The 17,136-nt window shown below is 55.8% G+C and overlaps 1 protein-coding gene across 1 annotated transcript; it reads left to right on the top strand.

The window, feature by feature from the left end:
* Positions 1-79: 79 nt before the first annotated feature.
* Positions 80-11,771, top strand: LOC125632964 (uncharacterized). Its single transcript, XM_048841961.2, has 4 exons — positions 80-603; positions 2,186-2,312; positions 5,837-5,956; positions 8,321-11,771. Exons 1-4 carry the CDS (start codon positions 580-582, stop codon positions 10,693-10,695), a joined length of 2,646 nt encoding a protein of 881 aa, XP_048697918.2. The 5' UTR covers positions 80-579; the 3' UTR covers positions 10,696-11,771.
* The last annotated feature ends 5,365 nt before the right edge of the window (positions 11,772-17,136 follow it).

Below are 17,136 nucleotides of genomic sequence, written 5' to 3' on the forward strand. Positions count from 1 at the left end.
TTGCTGGCAGTGCAAGGGTGGGAAGGTTTGCCACAGCAGCCATGCAGAAAACAAAGGGTTTACATGACTGCTCCGTGGGCTGATGGGAAGTGTAGTTCTCCCTCTCTGATAAGGTTAAACATCTGTGCTGTGATCACAGGCAGCTTCAGTACCTTCCGGGGAAGGACTACAGCTCCCAGGAATGCTTTGCAGCTCTGTAGGAGTAAAAGCCTTACAATAGAAGGGACTCTATGGGGCTAAGACAGCTGCACATGTGATCTCTGTGGGTAACTGCCTTATTCCTCAGCATCCTTAGTTTGTCAGGGTTTGCTTTAAAAAAAAATCCCTCATAGTCCTGCCTGCAGATCGCCCCCCTTTTTCTTCTGTCTAATCTTTCACTGCCTTTCCTGGTAACCTGAAATCAGACCAGAGTCTCTCTGCACTGGCAGCCATTAAGAGAGAAAAAACGGGCAGAGGGAATAGGAATCTCTAAATACTGATTGATTAAAAAAAAAAAACCGGATCTGGGGTCCTCATGGTCTGAGGAGTTCCAGCCAAGAAAGCCCATCTACACCCGGTTCATTCCAGCATCAGAGGGGAATGGCTGAGGAGATCTCCGCTCAGGTAGGACATTTACCTTGAACATCGTGTTTGCAGATAAATTAGAAATACACCGAAGAATCTGTCATGAAGCAGATGGCGATCTCAGTTACACTGGTGTAAATCCAGAGCAGCTCTACTGAATTAAGTGGAGTAGCTCCAGATTTACACCAAGATCAGGATGTGTCTCTGTGTCCTGATACTCAGCCTGAGCCAACCAGTTAGGCTGCAGCTAGGGTGACCAGATAGCAAGTGCAAAAAATCAGGACAGGGATGGGGGGGTGATAGGCGCCTGTATAAGACAAAGCCCTAAATATAGGGACTGTCCCTATAAAATCGTGACATCTGGTCACCCTAGCTGCAGCCTGCAGGTTTCTAAATACATAGGTTGAGACTTGGATTTCGTTCTACTGGAGCAGTTTCTAATGAAAGGGTAAAATACCTCTCGGCTGGGACTCCACTATAAAGTCATCGATTCCAATGCCAGGCGGGACCGTTCATTGTAATCATCTCACCTGACCTCCTGGGTAACACAGGCCAGAGAACGGCCCCAGAGTAATTCCTGGAGCAGAGCTTTTAGAAAACCCTGCCTAGGAGCAGGGAACATATATATTCGAGCTGCCCCATCTGCCCTATGCAGGAAAGCAGTGCCAGGCTGTCATATCTGAGGGGATCTGACCTACAGCACTGCATCTCTCCATAGAGCATTTGTGGCCGTCGTCAGGTGCATGTTCCATTTAAAAACGTGGCCCGAGATGGCTGAGAAGTGCACTTGGGCTGAAGAACCTCATTTTGGAGATGGGGCATGGAAGGGGATAATCTAGATTAGTTTTAGACTGGAGCGCAGGTTAGAGGCTGAACCAGGACTCAGGGTTTATATTTAGCAGCACAGAGCCCGGCTGTTCTTGTGAGATTTCATCCCCAAACGGCAGAGAACTCACGGGAACAGCTGATCTCACAAGTCTTGTGCCACATGAGGCCAAAATCACATGAGAACAGGTTCCAGCTTCATCTTAGCCAGAAGAGGAAAATAAGACCCTGCCAGGTTTAGAATCCAACCTAGAATCAAAACCATAGGGCGAGCTTTGGAGCTGGGGATCCGTATCCAGCCCCTCGGCTTTCGAAGGGGTTTGGATCATAGGTCGTGCAGCATTAATAGCTATGGTCTTTGGGAAGAGAATTAGAAAAATAACCTGTGGTTATGGTCACCTAAATGTGTTACTGTTCTGCAAAGGCTGGGCATGTTCTTTGGAGGAGCTCAAAGTAACGATCCCTGCAGACAAACCATTCCTTGGCAAGGCAATGCCATGTATTGTAGGTAACCAGCTCTGTATTTGCACCCACAAGACAAGGCATATGCCTGTAGCTAGTTGAAGGGCAAATGGCAGGTTTCAGGAAGGTAAGTACCACACAAGGGTTCCAGAACTGAGCATTCTCACAATCCCGTTACAAACCCTCGGGTTCCCTGAATTTGTTCACCTGCTTCCTACTTCACACACTGTTAACCCCACACACACACACACAGAGCAGCTTTTAACCTCACACCGATACCATTAGCCCTTCATGTTCCAGGTGGGCACTGAGCGGGTTGCTGTTTGTGTTTCAGAGGCTGGTAACATTTGAGGATGTCAGTGTCTATTTCTCCCCGGAGGAGTGGGTGATTTTGGAAGAATGGCAGAGAGAGTTTTACCGGGACGTCATGAGGGAGAATTATGAGCTTCTGATCTCAATGGGTAAAAATCAACAATCGTTTTGCCTTCACTTTATGGATAGCCTGATTCTGGGCATGTCTGGGGGGACTTCAGTTTAGTCACTTTGGACCACATTTTTAAGGGTTTGATTTCAATAAGAGTTAGGCCCGTAGGTGCTTCTGAAATCCCACTAGGTGCCGATCTGCATCTTTAGGCACCTGAATATCTTTAAACATCTGGCCCTTTCTCTTTCTCCATCATGGTGAAGCTGTGGGCCTGATTCTGAGCTCAGTTACGCTAATGTAAATCTGGAGTAACTCCAGTGAGGTCCATGGAGATTCACCACTGTAAACATGGTTTAAGTGAGAGTAGAATCATACTCTGTGAATGGAAATAAGGCAGTAACATGCCTCGAATCTGACCCACTAATCTGGAAATGGGGGTGAACAGTGAAAAGGCAAAGTTTACAGATGATACAAAATTATTCAAGACAGTGAAGTTCAAAGCAGACTGCGAAGAGCTACAAAGGGATCTCACGAAGCTGGGTGATGAGGTAACAACATGGCAGATGAAATGCAACCTTGACACGTGCAAAGTAACGCACACTGGAAAAAATAATCCCGACTGCACATCTATAATGATGGGTTCTAAATTAGCTGTTACCACTTAGAGAGATCTTGGAGTCACCATGGATAGTTCAGCTCAATGTGCAGCAATGGTCAAAAAGGCAAAGAGATTGCTAGGAACTATTAGGAAAGGAATAGAAAATAAGGTAGAACATTTCACATACCATTATGTAAGTCCCTGGTGCCCCCACACCTGCTATACTGTGACCAATTCTGGTCACCCCATCTGAGAAAGGATACAGGGGAACTGGAAAAAGTTCAGAGAAGGGAAACAGAGACGATCAAGGGTATGTAACAGCTTCCATATGAGGAGAGACTAAAAAGATTAGGGCTGTTCATCTTAGCAGAGACGACTCGTGGGGATATGATAGAGGTCTATAAAATCATGACTGGTGTGGAAAAAAGTGTTATTTGCCCTTTCCCACACTACAAAAACTAGGGATCACCCAATAAAATTAATAGGCAGCAGGTTTAATACAACCAAGAAGTACTTTGTCACACAATGCACAATTAACCTGTGGAACTCATTGCCAGGGGATGTTGTGAAGGCCAAAAATATAACTGGGTTCAAAAAAGAACTAGATAAGTTCATGGAGGATAGGTCCATCAGTCAAGATGGGCATGAATGCAAAACCATGCTCTGAAGTGTTTGCCAGAAGACGGGTGGATCACTCCAGCTGCCCTGTTTTTTACAGTTCCCTGAAGTTCTGGGACCAGCCATTGTTGGAAGACAGGATACTGGGCTAGCGGGACCATTGGTCTGACCCAGCACAGCCGTTCTCATGTTCTTAACTGCTGACTTGTGGCGTATCCCTCCTCAGTACAGTTCTCTGAAAAATGCCCTCTGAGTTGGTTTGTTTTGCAACTTTTTTTCTGCAGATCATCATTGCACTAGATGACGCGTGCAATAGAAACGCCCGTTCATTCATGCATTTACTCCAGAGCGTTCTTCCTCTAGGGCAGCCCACAAACCCACCACCATCCACCGGAACAAATATTCTCTTAAATATTCCTCTTCATTGCTGTAGAGCAGAGGTACCCTCAATTTCTTGCTGCACCCCTTCTCCACAGGAGTCACATAACAGCCCACCCCCAAACTCCCACCCAACTGGGGCAAAAGCAACTCACCAAGCAGGGCAGGCGGCTCACCCCGAGGTCAGGGCAGGACCTGGCTGGCTACGTCTCCAGAGAAGCCCACGGCAGCACAGTGCGGGACTAGACCAGGGCACCTTGTGCTTCCTCCCCCTGCCCAGAGCCTCTAGCTCCTGCAGGCTCCTGCAGCACATGGTGCTGGGGCAGGTCAGGCCTGTGGGCCAGGGCAGGACAGCAGCGGGGACAGTGCACAAGGAGTCCCCAGCAGTCCGGGAGCGGGAGGAAGAAGAGAGCAGCAGGCTGCCGCTAGGATGGGGTGGGGCTGCACTCCCCCTCCCACCCCGAGTGCTAGGGGCTTCCTGTATGTTATTTTTCCACATTTAAACTCCAGGGTCCTGATCTTTCAGAGATTTCGGACCAGGAGTGGTGCTGACTGCCTTGAAAGCAGTGGAATGACTCGTGGCAGTCAGTCCCACTCCCTGTAGTGCGTTGTTCGCAAGATAAAACCCTTACACACACAGCAACAGCTCCACGGACGCCAGGTGTAGCAGAGTGCGGCATGGCCCCCTTGGCTCCTGCCTCTGCTAGGTCCATAAAGTCACTCGGTGCAGTTTATTTACAGGCTTGTTCCCATCTGCAGGCCACCCTCGCTGCTTCCACTCTCTGCCTTTTCCCTGCGGCTTTTATACAGCCCCAGGTTAATCAGGCGGCAGCTGTCTCTGCTTCCCCAGTTAGGACCAGGTTAGCTCCAGCCAGCTCTAATTTATTCCCCTGAATGGGAGCTGGCCTGACAGAGGGCTGAATCAGCAACCCTTTGCCCAGCGCCCTGTCACACAAGGGGTGTTATAATCACTGACATCGGGGTGACTGTCCTTTATTCCACACACGCTGTGACTGGAACAATTCTCAGTGGAATACAGAAGTAGGACATTCTAGGTAACAGAGGGGTGGGTGGTGATGTGGTACTGGAAAGAGACCCTCCGGCCCGCCCACCCAGCGGTGTCTGTGCACCACTGTCCCAGGCCACATCCACACCAGTGACCTGGCAGGCATGTTGCCCAGCGCTGGCCAGTCCCCCTGTGTGAGGCCACTGTATTCCCATGCCATGGACCACATTGCCAGCCAGGCTCGGCTGCCTGGCGAGTAGGCCCCGGGCTGCGGCTGTCCAGGCAAGACACCCCCTCCCCATTGAGTCCTGTTGCTGCATGAGGCCAGGAAGGGGATAGCACCATCTCACCCACTTCTCTTGCTGGTGAGACAGGGGGGCAGGACCGGGAGCTGCAAACGGTGCCCACCGTCTCCCAAGCGGTTGCCATGGCACTGGCTGTCGAGGGTACCGGCCCTGAAGGATGCAGGGCAGCGCAGTGGATAGCCCTATGCTACGCAGGGGGCTGTATCTCTGTATCCAATCCAAGGGAGGGCAGGGGGCAGCCTGCTACACGGGCTCTCTGTGGTGGGAGAGCTGTGTGGGGTGGAGAGGCATGCTAGGCCCGGTCTCTGTGTCCCAGGAGGGTAGCCCCAGCTGGAGGGAGGCCCCTGCCAAGATGAGAGTCCCTGGGGGAGAAGGGGACCAGGCTGAGTAGAGAGATGCTGCCTCAGATGGGGTGGGGGGCAACACACAACAAAGCAGGGGACCCTCCTGAGGGGCAGTGGAGCAGGGAAACCCACCCTTGGGAGGGATTAGGAAGAGTGGGGCTTGCAGAAGCAAGACCGTCTCTCGGAGGGGAGTTTTCACCTTGCCAGGGGGCACATTCACCAGGAGGAGGGGACCTTGTCAAGGGGCCACAGAAGACTCTGAAGCCTGGGAGATGCAAAAGGAAACTAACTGGGTCTGCCTTGCGCTCTCAGCAGGTCATTCTGTTACGAAACGTGACCTCCCGCCACAGACCGAGCGAGGGGAGGACCCGCCACGTCCCAGGGCGTGGAGCGACGTAGAGGAAAAGGGGACTCTGCAGAGCTCCTTCACAGGTGAGGGATCAGACCTGCTCCAGAACGCAGAGGTGTAGGCCCTGCCAGCCCTAGCCAGCGGAAATGGGCTCACAGCTTCCTAGGGAGGAGCTGCATTTAAACACGAATCTCTGAGGGCTGCTCCACTGGTTCTTTCTTGGCGGATGCCGCCAGGGCGGAAACGGAGCAAGGCCACCATTCCACGAGCGCTTCAGGTTACAGGGTTTCTCTTCCGAGCTTCAGATTTTTACCTCTTCGTTGTCACATCTTGGTGGGCTGAGCGCTCAAATGCCATTCAAAGATTTTGTTCACCTAGAGCGTCTTGAATTTTTTGCTACAAATTTAGCACCTCGTTGGTTAATCTCGCTCTCAGATCCATCCTTCGTTTCTTCAAATGGTTCGTTATTCTCTGGGCAGTAGGGATGTAGCGACACGGGACTCACTGGCACAGCGCCTCCCGCTGGTCATCCTGGGAATTAGCTCTCCAGCCTCCGGAGCACCCCCTGCAGGCCAGGGTCCTGCTTGCCTCAGGCCCCCCGTGCCCCCCCGGACCCCAGTGCTCCTCTACATCAGGGTTCTGCCCCCTGCAGTACCCCTGCACACTGGGTCTCCCCTCCCTGGGGAATCCCCACCCCATCTCAGCAGCTACTGCCAGTCCTCACCTAGCCCCCACACACTGGGGCAGACTGCAGCCATCATCGGCAAGGAGGGTTTGGACCTGCTGCCTTTGCCTAACCTTGGGCTGCCCCTTTGCAACCCCAGTACCTGCTTTAGACCTTCAGCAAGGCCTGCAGGCTGGGGATTTTCCAGCCTGGAGCCCCCCAGCTCCTCTGGCCTTTCCCCAGCCCTGCTCCACTTTGGGTACCCTGTTGAGCTCCCAGGCAGCCAGGCCCATCTCTCTCCACAGCTAGAGAGAGACTACTTGAGCCCCTGGCCCACAGCCTTTTATAGGGCCAGCTGTGGCCTGATTGGGGCATGGCCCCAGCTGTGGCTGCTTCCCCTTCAGCCTAGCCCTTGGCTCGCAGCCCCAGCCCTCTCCCAGGGCTGGCTGTAACCCTTTCAGGCCCGGAGTGGGTGACCACCCCGCTACAGGGGGCCTATAGTTTTCAGGCTGTTGGCTGTTCGCAAACTGTTCGTTTTGATGATTTCGATTCATTATTAGTGCTTCTTACAGTGCTATGTGGTTGGGAAAATTAAGACACATGATATTGTGTGTGCTTCCTGTCTGGGAGAATAGCAAATAAGAAATCAAGAATAGCACATGATTAATAGCACGCTTTCTGGTGTGGATTTTCCTACTCAATCTTTTCTGTGAAAATTTTTGGAATTTCGGGTAATTTTTGCAATACGGTAGACTCTCAGAGTTATGAGCACCAGAGTTACCAACTGACCCATCAACCACATGCCGCATTTGGAACTGGAAGTGCGCAATCAGACAGCCGCAGAGACCTTGAAAAAAACCCCACCAAAGACAGTACAGTCCTGTGTTAAGTGTAAACTGCTAAAAAAATAAAGGGAAAGTTTAAAAAAAAGTTTTGACAAGGCAAGGAAGCTGTTTCTGTGCTTGTTCCATTTAAATTAAGATGGTTAAAAGCAGCATTTTGCTTCTGCACAGTAAAGTTTCAAAGCAGGATTAAGTCAATGTTCAGTTGTAAACTTTTGAAGGAACCGCCCTCGGGCTTTGTTCCGAGTGACGAACATTTCAGAGTGACGTACAACCTCCCTTCCCGAGGGGCTCGTAACTCTGCGGTTCTGCTGTATGTGACAGTCATCTTAATCTTCCTAAGTAACCAGCAGTGCGACCTTCTGGCTCACTGCAAACTGATGTGACCTGACAGCATTTTTTAAAATCTATCTTTCATACATGCCACCTAGTGTTCAAATAATTAAGACGATCCTGGGAGCAATTTTATCTTTAACCAGCAAATTCTAAGAAATCTTGGAAAGGAGGAAGCAGCATGTATGGTGGGAGTACGGTCTCCTGAGTTGTGTTCCCAGCTTTCTGTCACTAACCTATTGTGTGACTTCTGCCAAGCCACTTGATCTCACTGTGCCTCAGTGAGCCACTCTGTAAAACGGGTATGATACCACTACTGCTTACCTACCTATCTCACAGCACGGGTTTGGGGGACTAGATAATGCCAGTAAAATGCTTTGAGATCCTAATATGGAGGCAACATCCTGTTGGCACGATGACTTCCTACAAAAGTTCAAAATCTTTTAAACCTTGTATCTGTAGACATGGAGGTGGTACAAGGGGCCTATAACCAGTGCTGCTTGTGAGACACACCTTCATGGGATCACACTGGAAATCAGACAGAGCTGATATTAAGAGTTTTACCTTCCCTTGCAATAATATTCTGAACTCTTGTCTCTGTGTTGTAGATGATGACAACTCTACTATAAAATCAGAACCACCTGACCCCTTACCAGAGAGATCAGAAGAGAGTCTCTCCATGTCTCCAGACTGGAGAAATGCCTACAAGATCCAGTGCAAACCACAAAGGCAACAGATGTACCATGCAGAAGCCAAGCATGAGAAACTAACTATAAAATTAGAGCCAAGTGAGCCCTCATCAGAAAAGTCTGAAGAAGATCTTTCCACATCTTCAGACATCTACAGGATCCAGTGCAAACCAGAAAGGCAGCAGATGAACCCCACCGGAGCAGAGAATGAGAACCTTACTGTGAAATTAGACTCACCCGAACTATCACCGGAACAGTGCAAAGACACTGTTCTTAAGTCTTCAGACTGGGACAGCATCTTCAGGATCCCTTGCAAATCAGGAAGGCAGCCGGTGAGCCTCATTGAAGCGACCCATGAGACCTCTGCTATAAAACTGGAGGTATCGGACCGATCATCGGAAACACGCCAAGAGAACGTGGCCATGAATCCAGACTGGGGGAGTGTCTGCAGGGTCCCATGCAGATCACAAAGGCAGCTGAGGAGCACTCTAGAGGCTGAGGCTGAACAATCCAGCTTTGGCAACATGGAGAATTTTGCACTTTTCCAAGGACACCTGAAGAGAGAAATGCCATACGTGTGCATGGAATACAAAGACAACTTTGCGGATCAGGTTGGCCTGGAACCACACCAGGGAAAGCTCCCACTGGAGGCTCCATTTAACTGGACTGATTGCAGCAGCAGCTTTGGGCCGATGTCCCTTCTCGTGACTCATCGGGAAACCCACATGGGAGTGAGGCCATACATCTGCACCGAATGCAAGAAGGGCTTCAATCACAAACAAGACTTGATACGGCATTACCGTATCCACACGGGAGAGAGGCCCTATCAGTGCACTGAATGCGGGAGAAGCTTCATCCAGAAAACGCACCTTATAACGCACTTCCGAATCCACACGGGCGAGAGGCCATTTCCATGCACCGAGTGTGGGAAAAACTTCAGGAAGAAAACCCACCTGGTGCGGCACCAGAGGACTCACTCGGGAACCCGGCCGCTTCCCTGCTCTGTATGCCAGAAGAACTTCAGCCACAAGCAAGATCTCGCCAGGCACCAGCAGATCCACACAGGGGAACGGCCGTTCACGTGCATCGAGTGTGGGAAGAACTTCAGCTGGAAGAAGAATCTTATCACCCACCAGCGTATCCACACGGGGGAGCGGCCCTTCAGCTGCGTCAAGTGTGGGAAAAGCTTCAGCTGGAAGAAATACCTCATCACGCACCAGAAGACCCATGAGGAGAAGAGACTGTACAACTGCCCTCACTGCGACAGGAGCTTCTGCCAGAAGTCCGTGCTCACCATGCACCAGAAGACACACCTCGAGAGGCGATCCTACACCTGCGCCATATGCCAGAGGAGCTTTGGTCACAAGCAGGACCTCATAAGGCACCACCGGATCCACACCGGAGAGAGACCCTTCGCCTGCAGCGAATGCGGGAAGAGCTTCAGCCAGAAGACTCACCTGGTTACCCACTTCAGGATCCACACAGGCGAGAGGCCGTTCCTGTGCAGCGAATGCGGGAAAGGGTTCAGCAAGAAAACCCACCTGATGAGGCACCAGCAAATCCACACAGGGGAGCGCCCCTTCAGGTGCACCCAGTGCGACAAAGGCTTCAGCTGCAAGAAGAACCTCCTCACCCACCAGCTGATCCACTCGGGGGACGTGACCCTCTATGCCTGCGCCGAGTGTGAGAAGAGCTTCACCTGGAAGAAGAACCTCATCACCCACCAGAAGATCCACGCGGGGAAGAAGCCGTTCATCTGCACCGAGTGCGGGAAGAGCTTCAGCCAGAAAACCCACCTGAACGCCCACCAGCGCATCCATACCGGAGAGCGGCCCTTCCCCTGCGCCCAGTGCGGGAAGGCCTTCAGCCAGAAGTCCATCCTCATCACACACCAGAAGACCCACCTGGGCAGCCGGCCCTACGCCTGCACAGAGTGTGAGAAGAGATTCAGCCACAAGCAGGACCTGAAGAGACACCTGAGGATCCACACAGGAGAGAGGCCCTATGCATGCACCGAGTGCGGCAAGAGCTTCAACCAGAGGACACACCTCGTCACGCACTACAGGATCCACACCGGAGAGAGGCCCTTCCCCTGCGACCTCTGCGGGAAGCGCTTCAGCAAGAAAACACACCTCATGAGGCACCAGAGAGTGCACGCAGTGGTAAAGCCGCACGTGCGCTTACTCAACATGGGGGCCATCGCCATGGGGAGCCAGCTTTCGGTCTCGGTTGGAAGTCCTATCTCACTCGGGGATCCGCTGAAGGAGGAGACCATATACATTTACCAGCTGTGAAAGAAGAGCAACACTAGACACCTGCCCAACGGAGCTGAGCAAGGAAGGTGCAAGGAAGAAGCTTCTTGTAAAATAACCACTCAGAATCCAGACACTGCTGAATGTGAGAGAAGCTTCATTCTTGCTCCACAGCAAGGCCACATGCCTGGACCCAGTGTGCAGGAGCAGGTCCAGTCTAACCGTCCAGCTCCTGTTCCCACCAGCAAATGCGCACAGAGCAGAATCCGTGTCTCTTTATCAGGCTGAAGTCTGCAGATAAACTTCATAGCACTCCAGGGACCAGCCTAGCGCTGGGACCCTAGAGGAAAGGTTCGTCTCCTCTCTAAGGTTAATTAGTGGCCTCACACAAAGAACATACTTTGGCCCCAATTTGCAGCAAGTTGCCTTAGTTGCACATGCAGAAGTTGAGTGCATCTGTCTGCGCCCCCGAAAGTGCATCAGCCTACGCAAGACGAGCAACTGCCTGCACAAAGCACGCTGGGGGTGCAGTACTTGTGAGCACTGTTAAAGAGTCCCCCTGGAAACACGTCCCTTTGTATCCTGGATGTGAGAAGAACGTCCATCACAACTGGACATTTTAAAGGTCACAAGACAGTCCACATAGACATTCACGGGAATATACCGGGAGGAATATAAGCTTCACTACTCGGTCCTGCTTCAGTCTACTCTGCAGATCTGAACCAGGAGAGCAAAGACAGAACTGCAATGAATGTGTGAAAAGCTGCTATCATGTTTATATGTAAATTTCAAATGGGATCATCGCAGGAATCAACAAACCACAAAGACTGCCCTCAGTCAAACTCAGACTGAGTTTGTGTGTGTATGGGGGTGGGGGGGATGTGAGAAAACCTGGACTTGTGCTGGAAATGGCCCACCTTAATTATGCACATTGTAGGGAGAGTGGTCACTTTGGATGAGCTATTACCAGCAGGATAGTGAGTTTGTGTGTGTGTTTTTTGGAGGGGGGTGAGGGGGTGAGAGAACCTGGATTTGTGCAGGAAATGGCCCAACTTTATTATCATGCACATTGTGTAGAGAGTTGTCACTTTGGATGGGCTATTACCAGCAGGAGAGTGAGTTTGGGGGGGGGGGGGGCGCGGAGGGTGAGAAAACCTGGATTTGTGCTGGAAATGGCCCACCTGATGATCACTTTAGATAAGCTATTACCAGCAGGACAGTGGGGTGGGAGGAGGTATTTTTTCATATTCTCTGTGTATAAATAAAGTCTGCTGCAGTTTCCATGGTATGCATCCGATGAAGTGAGCTGTAGCTCACGAAAGCTCATGCTCAAATAAATTGGTTAGTCTCTAAGGTGCCACAAGTCCTCCTTTTCTCAGTTGTACAGTAACCCCTGAAAACGTGAGAAATGGGGTGACACAGTGTCCGACATGTAGAATGTTTTCAAAAGAAGAGGAGTAAAGGAATAACCAAGATACCCTGTTATCATCTCTGTCAGCCACTCCCCCTGCACCCCGTATCTGCAGGGTGGCAGAGGACACTGAACACGAGTTGGCAGGAAGCTGTAGTGGGAAACAGTTTCGAACAGAACCATCATTTCTCCTTGAACTGCTCCTGGAAATACTGGAGTGTATTTCAGTGGCGCATCAGCACACACTGCAGTGACCAAACCAGGGGCTTTCCGTTCAGACAGTGGGAATGTCTACCTAGTTCTTCTCTCATTTGGCTCGTACATCCGCAGCAGAGAGCAGCTTGATGGGATTCAGAACCGGGCACACCATGAGAATCCGAGCACCGTCTGCTTCCCCACAGGGACCCAGGGCTGTTATTGCAGATGTTAGATCTCGCTTGCAAAACGAGCGTGCTGAGTATCAGACACGCTCACCACCGTCCAGCCATGACACACTAACAGGGCTTAAATTCGTCCGGAGCAGAGCTCTAGTAAATATTCCCGAGCCCCAGCACCACCCTGTGGGGTGGAGCCCCTGCCTGCCCTGAGACCCGATGTGCCCCTCCTCCCCTACCCCCATTGCAGCTATATCCCAGAGCCCCGCCACAGGGCAGAATCCCCGAGCTCGCCCCACCAGCCCAGCGGCTGGAGCCCTGAGCCTCCCCTCCACCCTGCTGGGCCCTGGAGTTTTTATAGCATGGTGGGGGGAGGTGAGGGGGGCTCTGGGAAATAATCTATAAGAATTTAAGCTCCGCCCACTAATACTGCGGCCTCTGCTACAGGGGATAGCAGAGACTTCGGTGCCTAACACACAACACGAAGACTTGTTCATCCACAGAAGCAGAGAATATCTAAAGTCGCATTCAGTGTCCTGCGTAAAGCGCGGGTACCTTGTCGTGAAAGGGGTGGTACGACTGGTGTTACAGCACTTCCCGCTCCCAGGCGGTCTAGGGGCCAGTCTGAGCTGTCCAGCGTCTAGGGGCTTGTCTCTTCTCCCCACATCGCTGGAGTATCTGAAAGCCTCCCAGTAAAACCAACCCTGCTGTTGCTGCCATTGGAGGGTTTTAAGGGCAGGTTGGACAAACCCTGTCAGGGATGGTCTAGTTATTATGCAGTCCTGCCGTGAGTGCAGGGGACTGGACTAGGTGACCTCTCGAGGGCCCTTCCAGGCCTGTGGTTCTATTTCCTTCTTCCGTCCCTGCAGGCGAGAAGCCGGTTTGGTGGACACGGACACACAGCCTGGGGCAAATAAAGAACATGGGTTTAATGTTGTGCAATGTAATATACGTGGGGGGGGAGTTACTGAGAAGGGGACTGTAGAGATCCATGAGCTCAGAAAATGCCTGCCTTGGTTTGTAAAGGCACCGCGGCGTGAAAACGCAGGAAATCCCCTCCTGTCCCTGCACGTTGTAACGCTCGCTGAAAGGGCTTCCCTCGGTGGTTCATGTGCCGCGCCGAACCTGCAGCGTCAGGGGCTGGACTTTGCTGCTCATTGTAAATGGAGCGAATTTGACCTGGAACCCACTGAGGCAGAATCAGTGTTAACTGCCCCACCCCGCAGTGCTGTTTCAACAGGGGCCTACCTCTCTGGCCACACTCACACTCTAGGTAAAGTCCCATAGCAGCAGGCCCGCCAACGCGGGGCAGGAGGGGGCAAAGGGGGCAATGGCCCAGGGGCCCCCAGCCCCCACCCCAACCGCCAACTCCGCAACTCCCATTGGCCGGGAACTGCAGCCAATGGGAGCTGCAGGGGCAGTGTCTGCGGGCAGCAGCATGCGGAGACACCCTAAGCCCCCCGCCTACGAGCCGCTGCGAGGGGGGTGTGTGGGTCGCGTTCGAGAGCCGCCCAAGATAAGCGCTGACCCCCGCCTACAACCCAGCCCCCTGCCCCAACCTAGAGCCCCGACCCCCTCCTGCACCCAACATTCTGCCCCAGCCCAGAGCCCGACCCCTCACCCCCTCCCGCACCCAAACTCCCTCCCAGAGCCCCGACCCCTCGCCCCCTCCCGCACCCAAACTCCCTCCCAGAGCCCCGACCCCTCACCCCCTCCCGCACCCAAACTCCCTCCCAGAGCCCGACCCCTCACCCCCTCCCGCACCCAAACTCCCTCCCAGAGCCCCGACCCCTCACCCCCTCCCGCACCCAAACTCCCTCCCAGAGCCCCGACCCCTCACCCCCTCCCGCACCCAAACTCCCTCCCAGAGCCCGACCCCTCACCCCCTCCCGCACCCAAACTCCCTCCCAGAGCCCCGACCCCTCACCCCCTCCCGCACCCAAACTCCCTCCCAGAGCCCCGACCCCTCATCCCCTCCCGCACCCAAACTCCCTCCCAGAGCCCCGACCCCTCACCCCCTCCCACACCCAAACTCCCTCCCAGAGCCCCGACCCCCTCCCACACCCAAACTCCTTCCCAGAGCCCGACCCCTCACCCCCTCCCGCACCCAAACTCCCTCCCAGAGCCCCGACCCCTCGCCCCCTCCCGCACCCAAACTCCCTCCCAGAGCCCCGACCCCTCGCCCCCTCCCGCACCCAAACTCCCTCCCAGAGCCCCGACCCCTCGCCCCCTCCCGCACCCAAACTCCCTCCCAGAGCCCCGACCCCTCGCCCCCTCCCGCACCCAAACTCCCTCCCAGAGCCCCGACCCCTCGCCCCCTCCCGCACCCAAACTCCCTCCCAGAGCCCCGACCCCTCCTCCCCTCCCGCACCCAAACTCCCTCCCAGAGCCCCGACCCCTCACCCCCTCCCGCACCCAAACTCCCTCCCAGAGCCCCGACCCCTCGCCCCCTCCCGCACCCAAACTCCCTCCCAGAGCCCCGACCCCTCGCCCCCTCCCGCACCCAAACTCCCTCCCAGAGCCCGACCCCTCGCCCCCTCCCGCACCCAAACTCCCTCCCAGAGCCCCGACCCCTCACCCCCTCCCGCACCCAAACTCCCTCCCAGAGCCCCGACCCCTCATCCCCTCCCGCACCCAAACTCCCTCCCAGAGCCCCGACCCCTCGCCCCCTCCCGCACCCAAACTCCCTCCCAGAGCCCCGACCCCTCGCCCCCTCCCGCACCCAAACTCCCTCCCAGAGCCCCGACCCCTCGCCCCCTCCCGCACCCAAACTCCCTCCCAGAGCCCCGACCCCTCGCCCCCTCCCGCACCCAAACTCCCTCCCAGAGCCCCGACCCCTCGCCCCCTCCCGCACCCAAACTCCCTCCCAGAGCCCCGACCCCTCGCCCCCTCCCGCACCCAAACTCCCTCCCAGAGCCCCGACCCCTCGCCCCCTCCCGCACCCAAACTCCCTCCCAGAGCCCCGACCCCTCGCCCCCTCCCGCACCCAAACTCCCTCCCAGAGCCCCGACCCCTCACCCCCTCCCGCACCCAAACTCCCTCCCAGAGCCCCGACCCCCTCCCACACCCAAACTCCTTCCCAGAGCCCGACCCCTCACCCCCTCCCACACCCAAACTCCCTCCCAGAGCCCCGACCCCTCACCCCCTCCCGCACCCAAACTCCCTCCCAGAGCCCCGACCCCTCATCCCCTCCCGCACCCAAACTCCCTCCCAGAGCCCCGACCCCTCACCCCCTCCCGCACCCAAACTCCCTCCCAGAGCCCGACCCCTCACCCCCTCCCACACCCAAACTCCCTCCCAGAGCCCCGACCCCTCACCCCCTCCCGCACCCAAACTCCCTCCCAGAGCCCCGACCCCTCATCCCCTCCCGCACCCAAACTCCCTCCCAGAGCCCCGACCCCTCGCCCCCTCCCGCACCCAAACTCCCTCCCAGAGCCCGACCCCTCACCCCCTCCCACACCCAAACTCCCTCCCAGAGCCCCGACCCCTCATCCCCTCCCGCACCCAAACTCCCTCCCAGAGCCCCGACCCCTCGCCCCCTCCCGCACCCAAACTCCCTCCCAGAGCCCCGACCCCTCACCCCCTCCCGTACCCAAACTCCCTCCCAGAGCCCCGACCCCTCGCCCCCTCCCGCACCCAAACTCCCTCCCAGAGCCCCGACCCCTCGCCCCCTCCCGCACCCAAACTCCCTCCCAGAGCCCCGACCCCTCGCCCCCTCCCGCACCCAAACTCCCTCCCAGAGCCCCGACCCCTCGCCCCCTCCCGCACCCAAACTCCCTCCCAGAGCCCCGACCCCTCCTCCCCTCCCGCACCCAAACTCCCTCCCAGAGCCCCGACCCCTCACCCCCTCCTGCACCCAAACTCCCTCCCAGAGCCCCGACCCCTCGCCCCCTCCCGCACCCAAACTCCCTCCCAGAGCCCCGACCCCTCGCCCCCTCCCGCACCCAAACTCCCTCCCAGAGCCCGACCCCTCGCCCCCTCCCGCACCCAAACTCCCTCCCAGAGCCCCGACCCCTCACCCCCTCCCGCACCCAAACTCCCTCCCAGAGCCCCGACCCCTCATCCCCTCCCGCACCCAAACTCCCTCCCAGAGCCCCGACCCCTCGCCCCCTCCCGCACCCAAACTCCCTCCCAGAGCCCCGACCCCTCGCCCCCTCCCGCACCCAAACTCCCTCCCAGAGCCCCGACCCCTCGCCCCCTCCCGCACCCAAACTCCCTCCCAGAGCCCCGACCCCTCGCCCCCTCCCGCACCCAAACTCCCTCCCAGAGCCCCGACCCCTCGCCCCCTCCCGCACCCAAACTCCCTCCCAGAGCCCCGACCCCTCGCCCCCTCCCGCACCCAAACTCCCTCCCAGAGCCCCGACCCCTCGCCCCCTCCCGCACCCAAACTCCCTCCCAGAGCCCCGACCCCTCGCCCCCTCCCGCACCCAAACTCCCTCCCAGAGCCCCGACCCCCTCCCACACCCAAACTCCTTCCCAGAGCCCGACCCCTCACCCCCTCCCACACCCAAACTCCCTCCCAGAGCCCCGACCCCTCACCCCCTCCCGCACCCAAACTCCCTCCCAGAGCCCCGACCCCTCATCCCCTCCCGCACCCAAACTCCCTCCCAGAGCCCCGACCCCTCACCCCCTCCCGCACCCAAACTCCCTCCCAGAGCCCCGACCCCTCGCCCCCTCCCGCACCCAAACTCCCTCCCA

Source organism: Caretta caretta, chromosome 2 (genome assembly GCF_965140235.1).
Source record: "Caretta caretta isolate rCarCar2 chromosome 2, rCarCar1.hap1, whole genome shotgun sequence".
Taxonomy (NCBI): Eukaryota; Metazoa; Chordata; order Testudines; family Cheloniidae; genus Caretta; species Caretta caretta.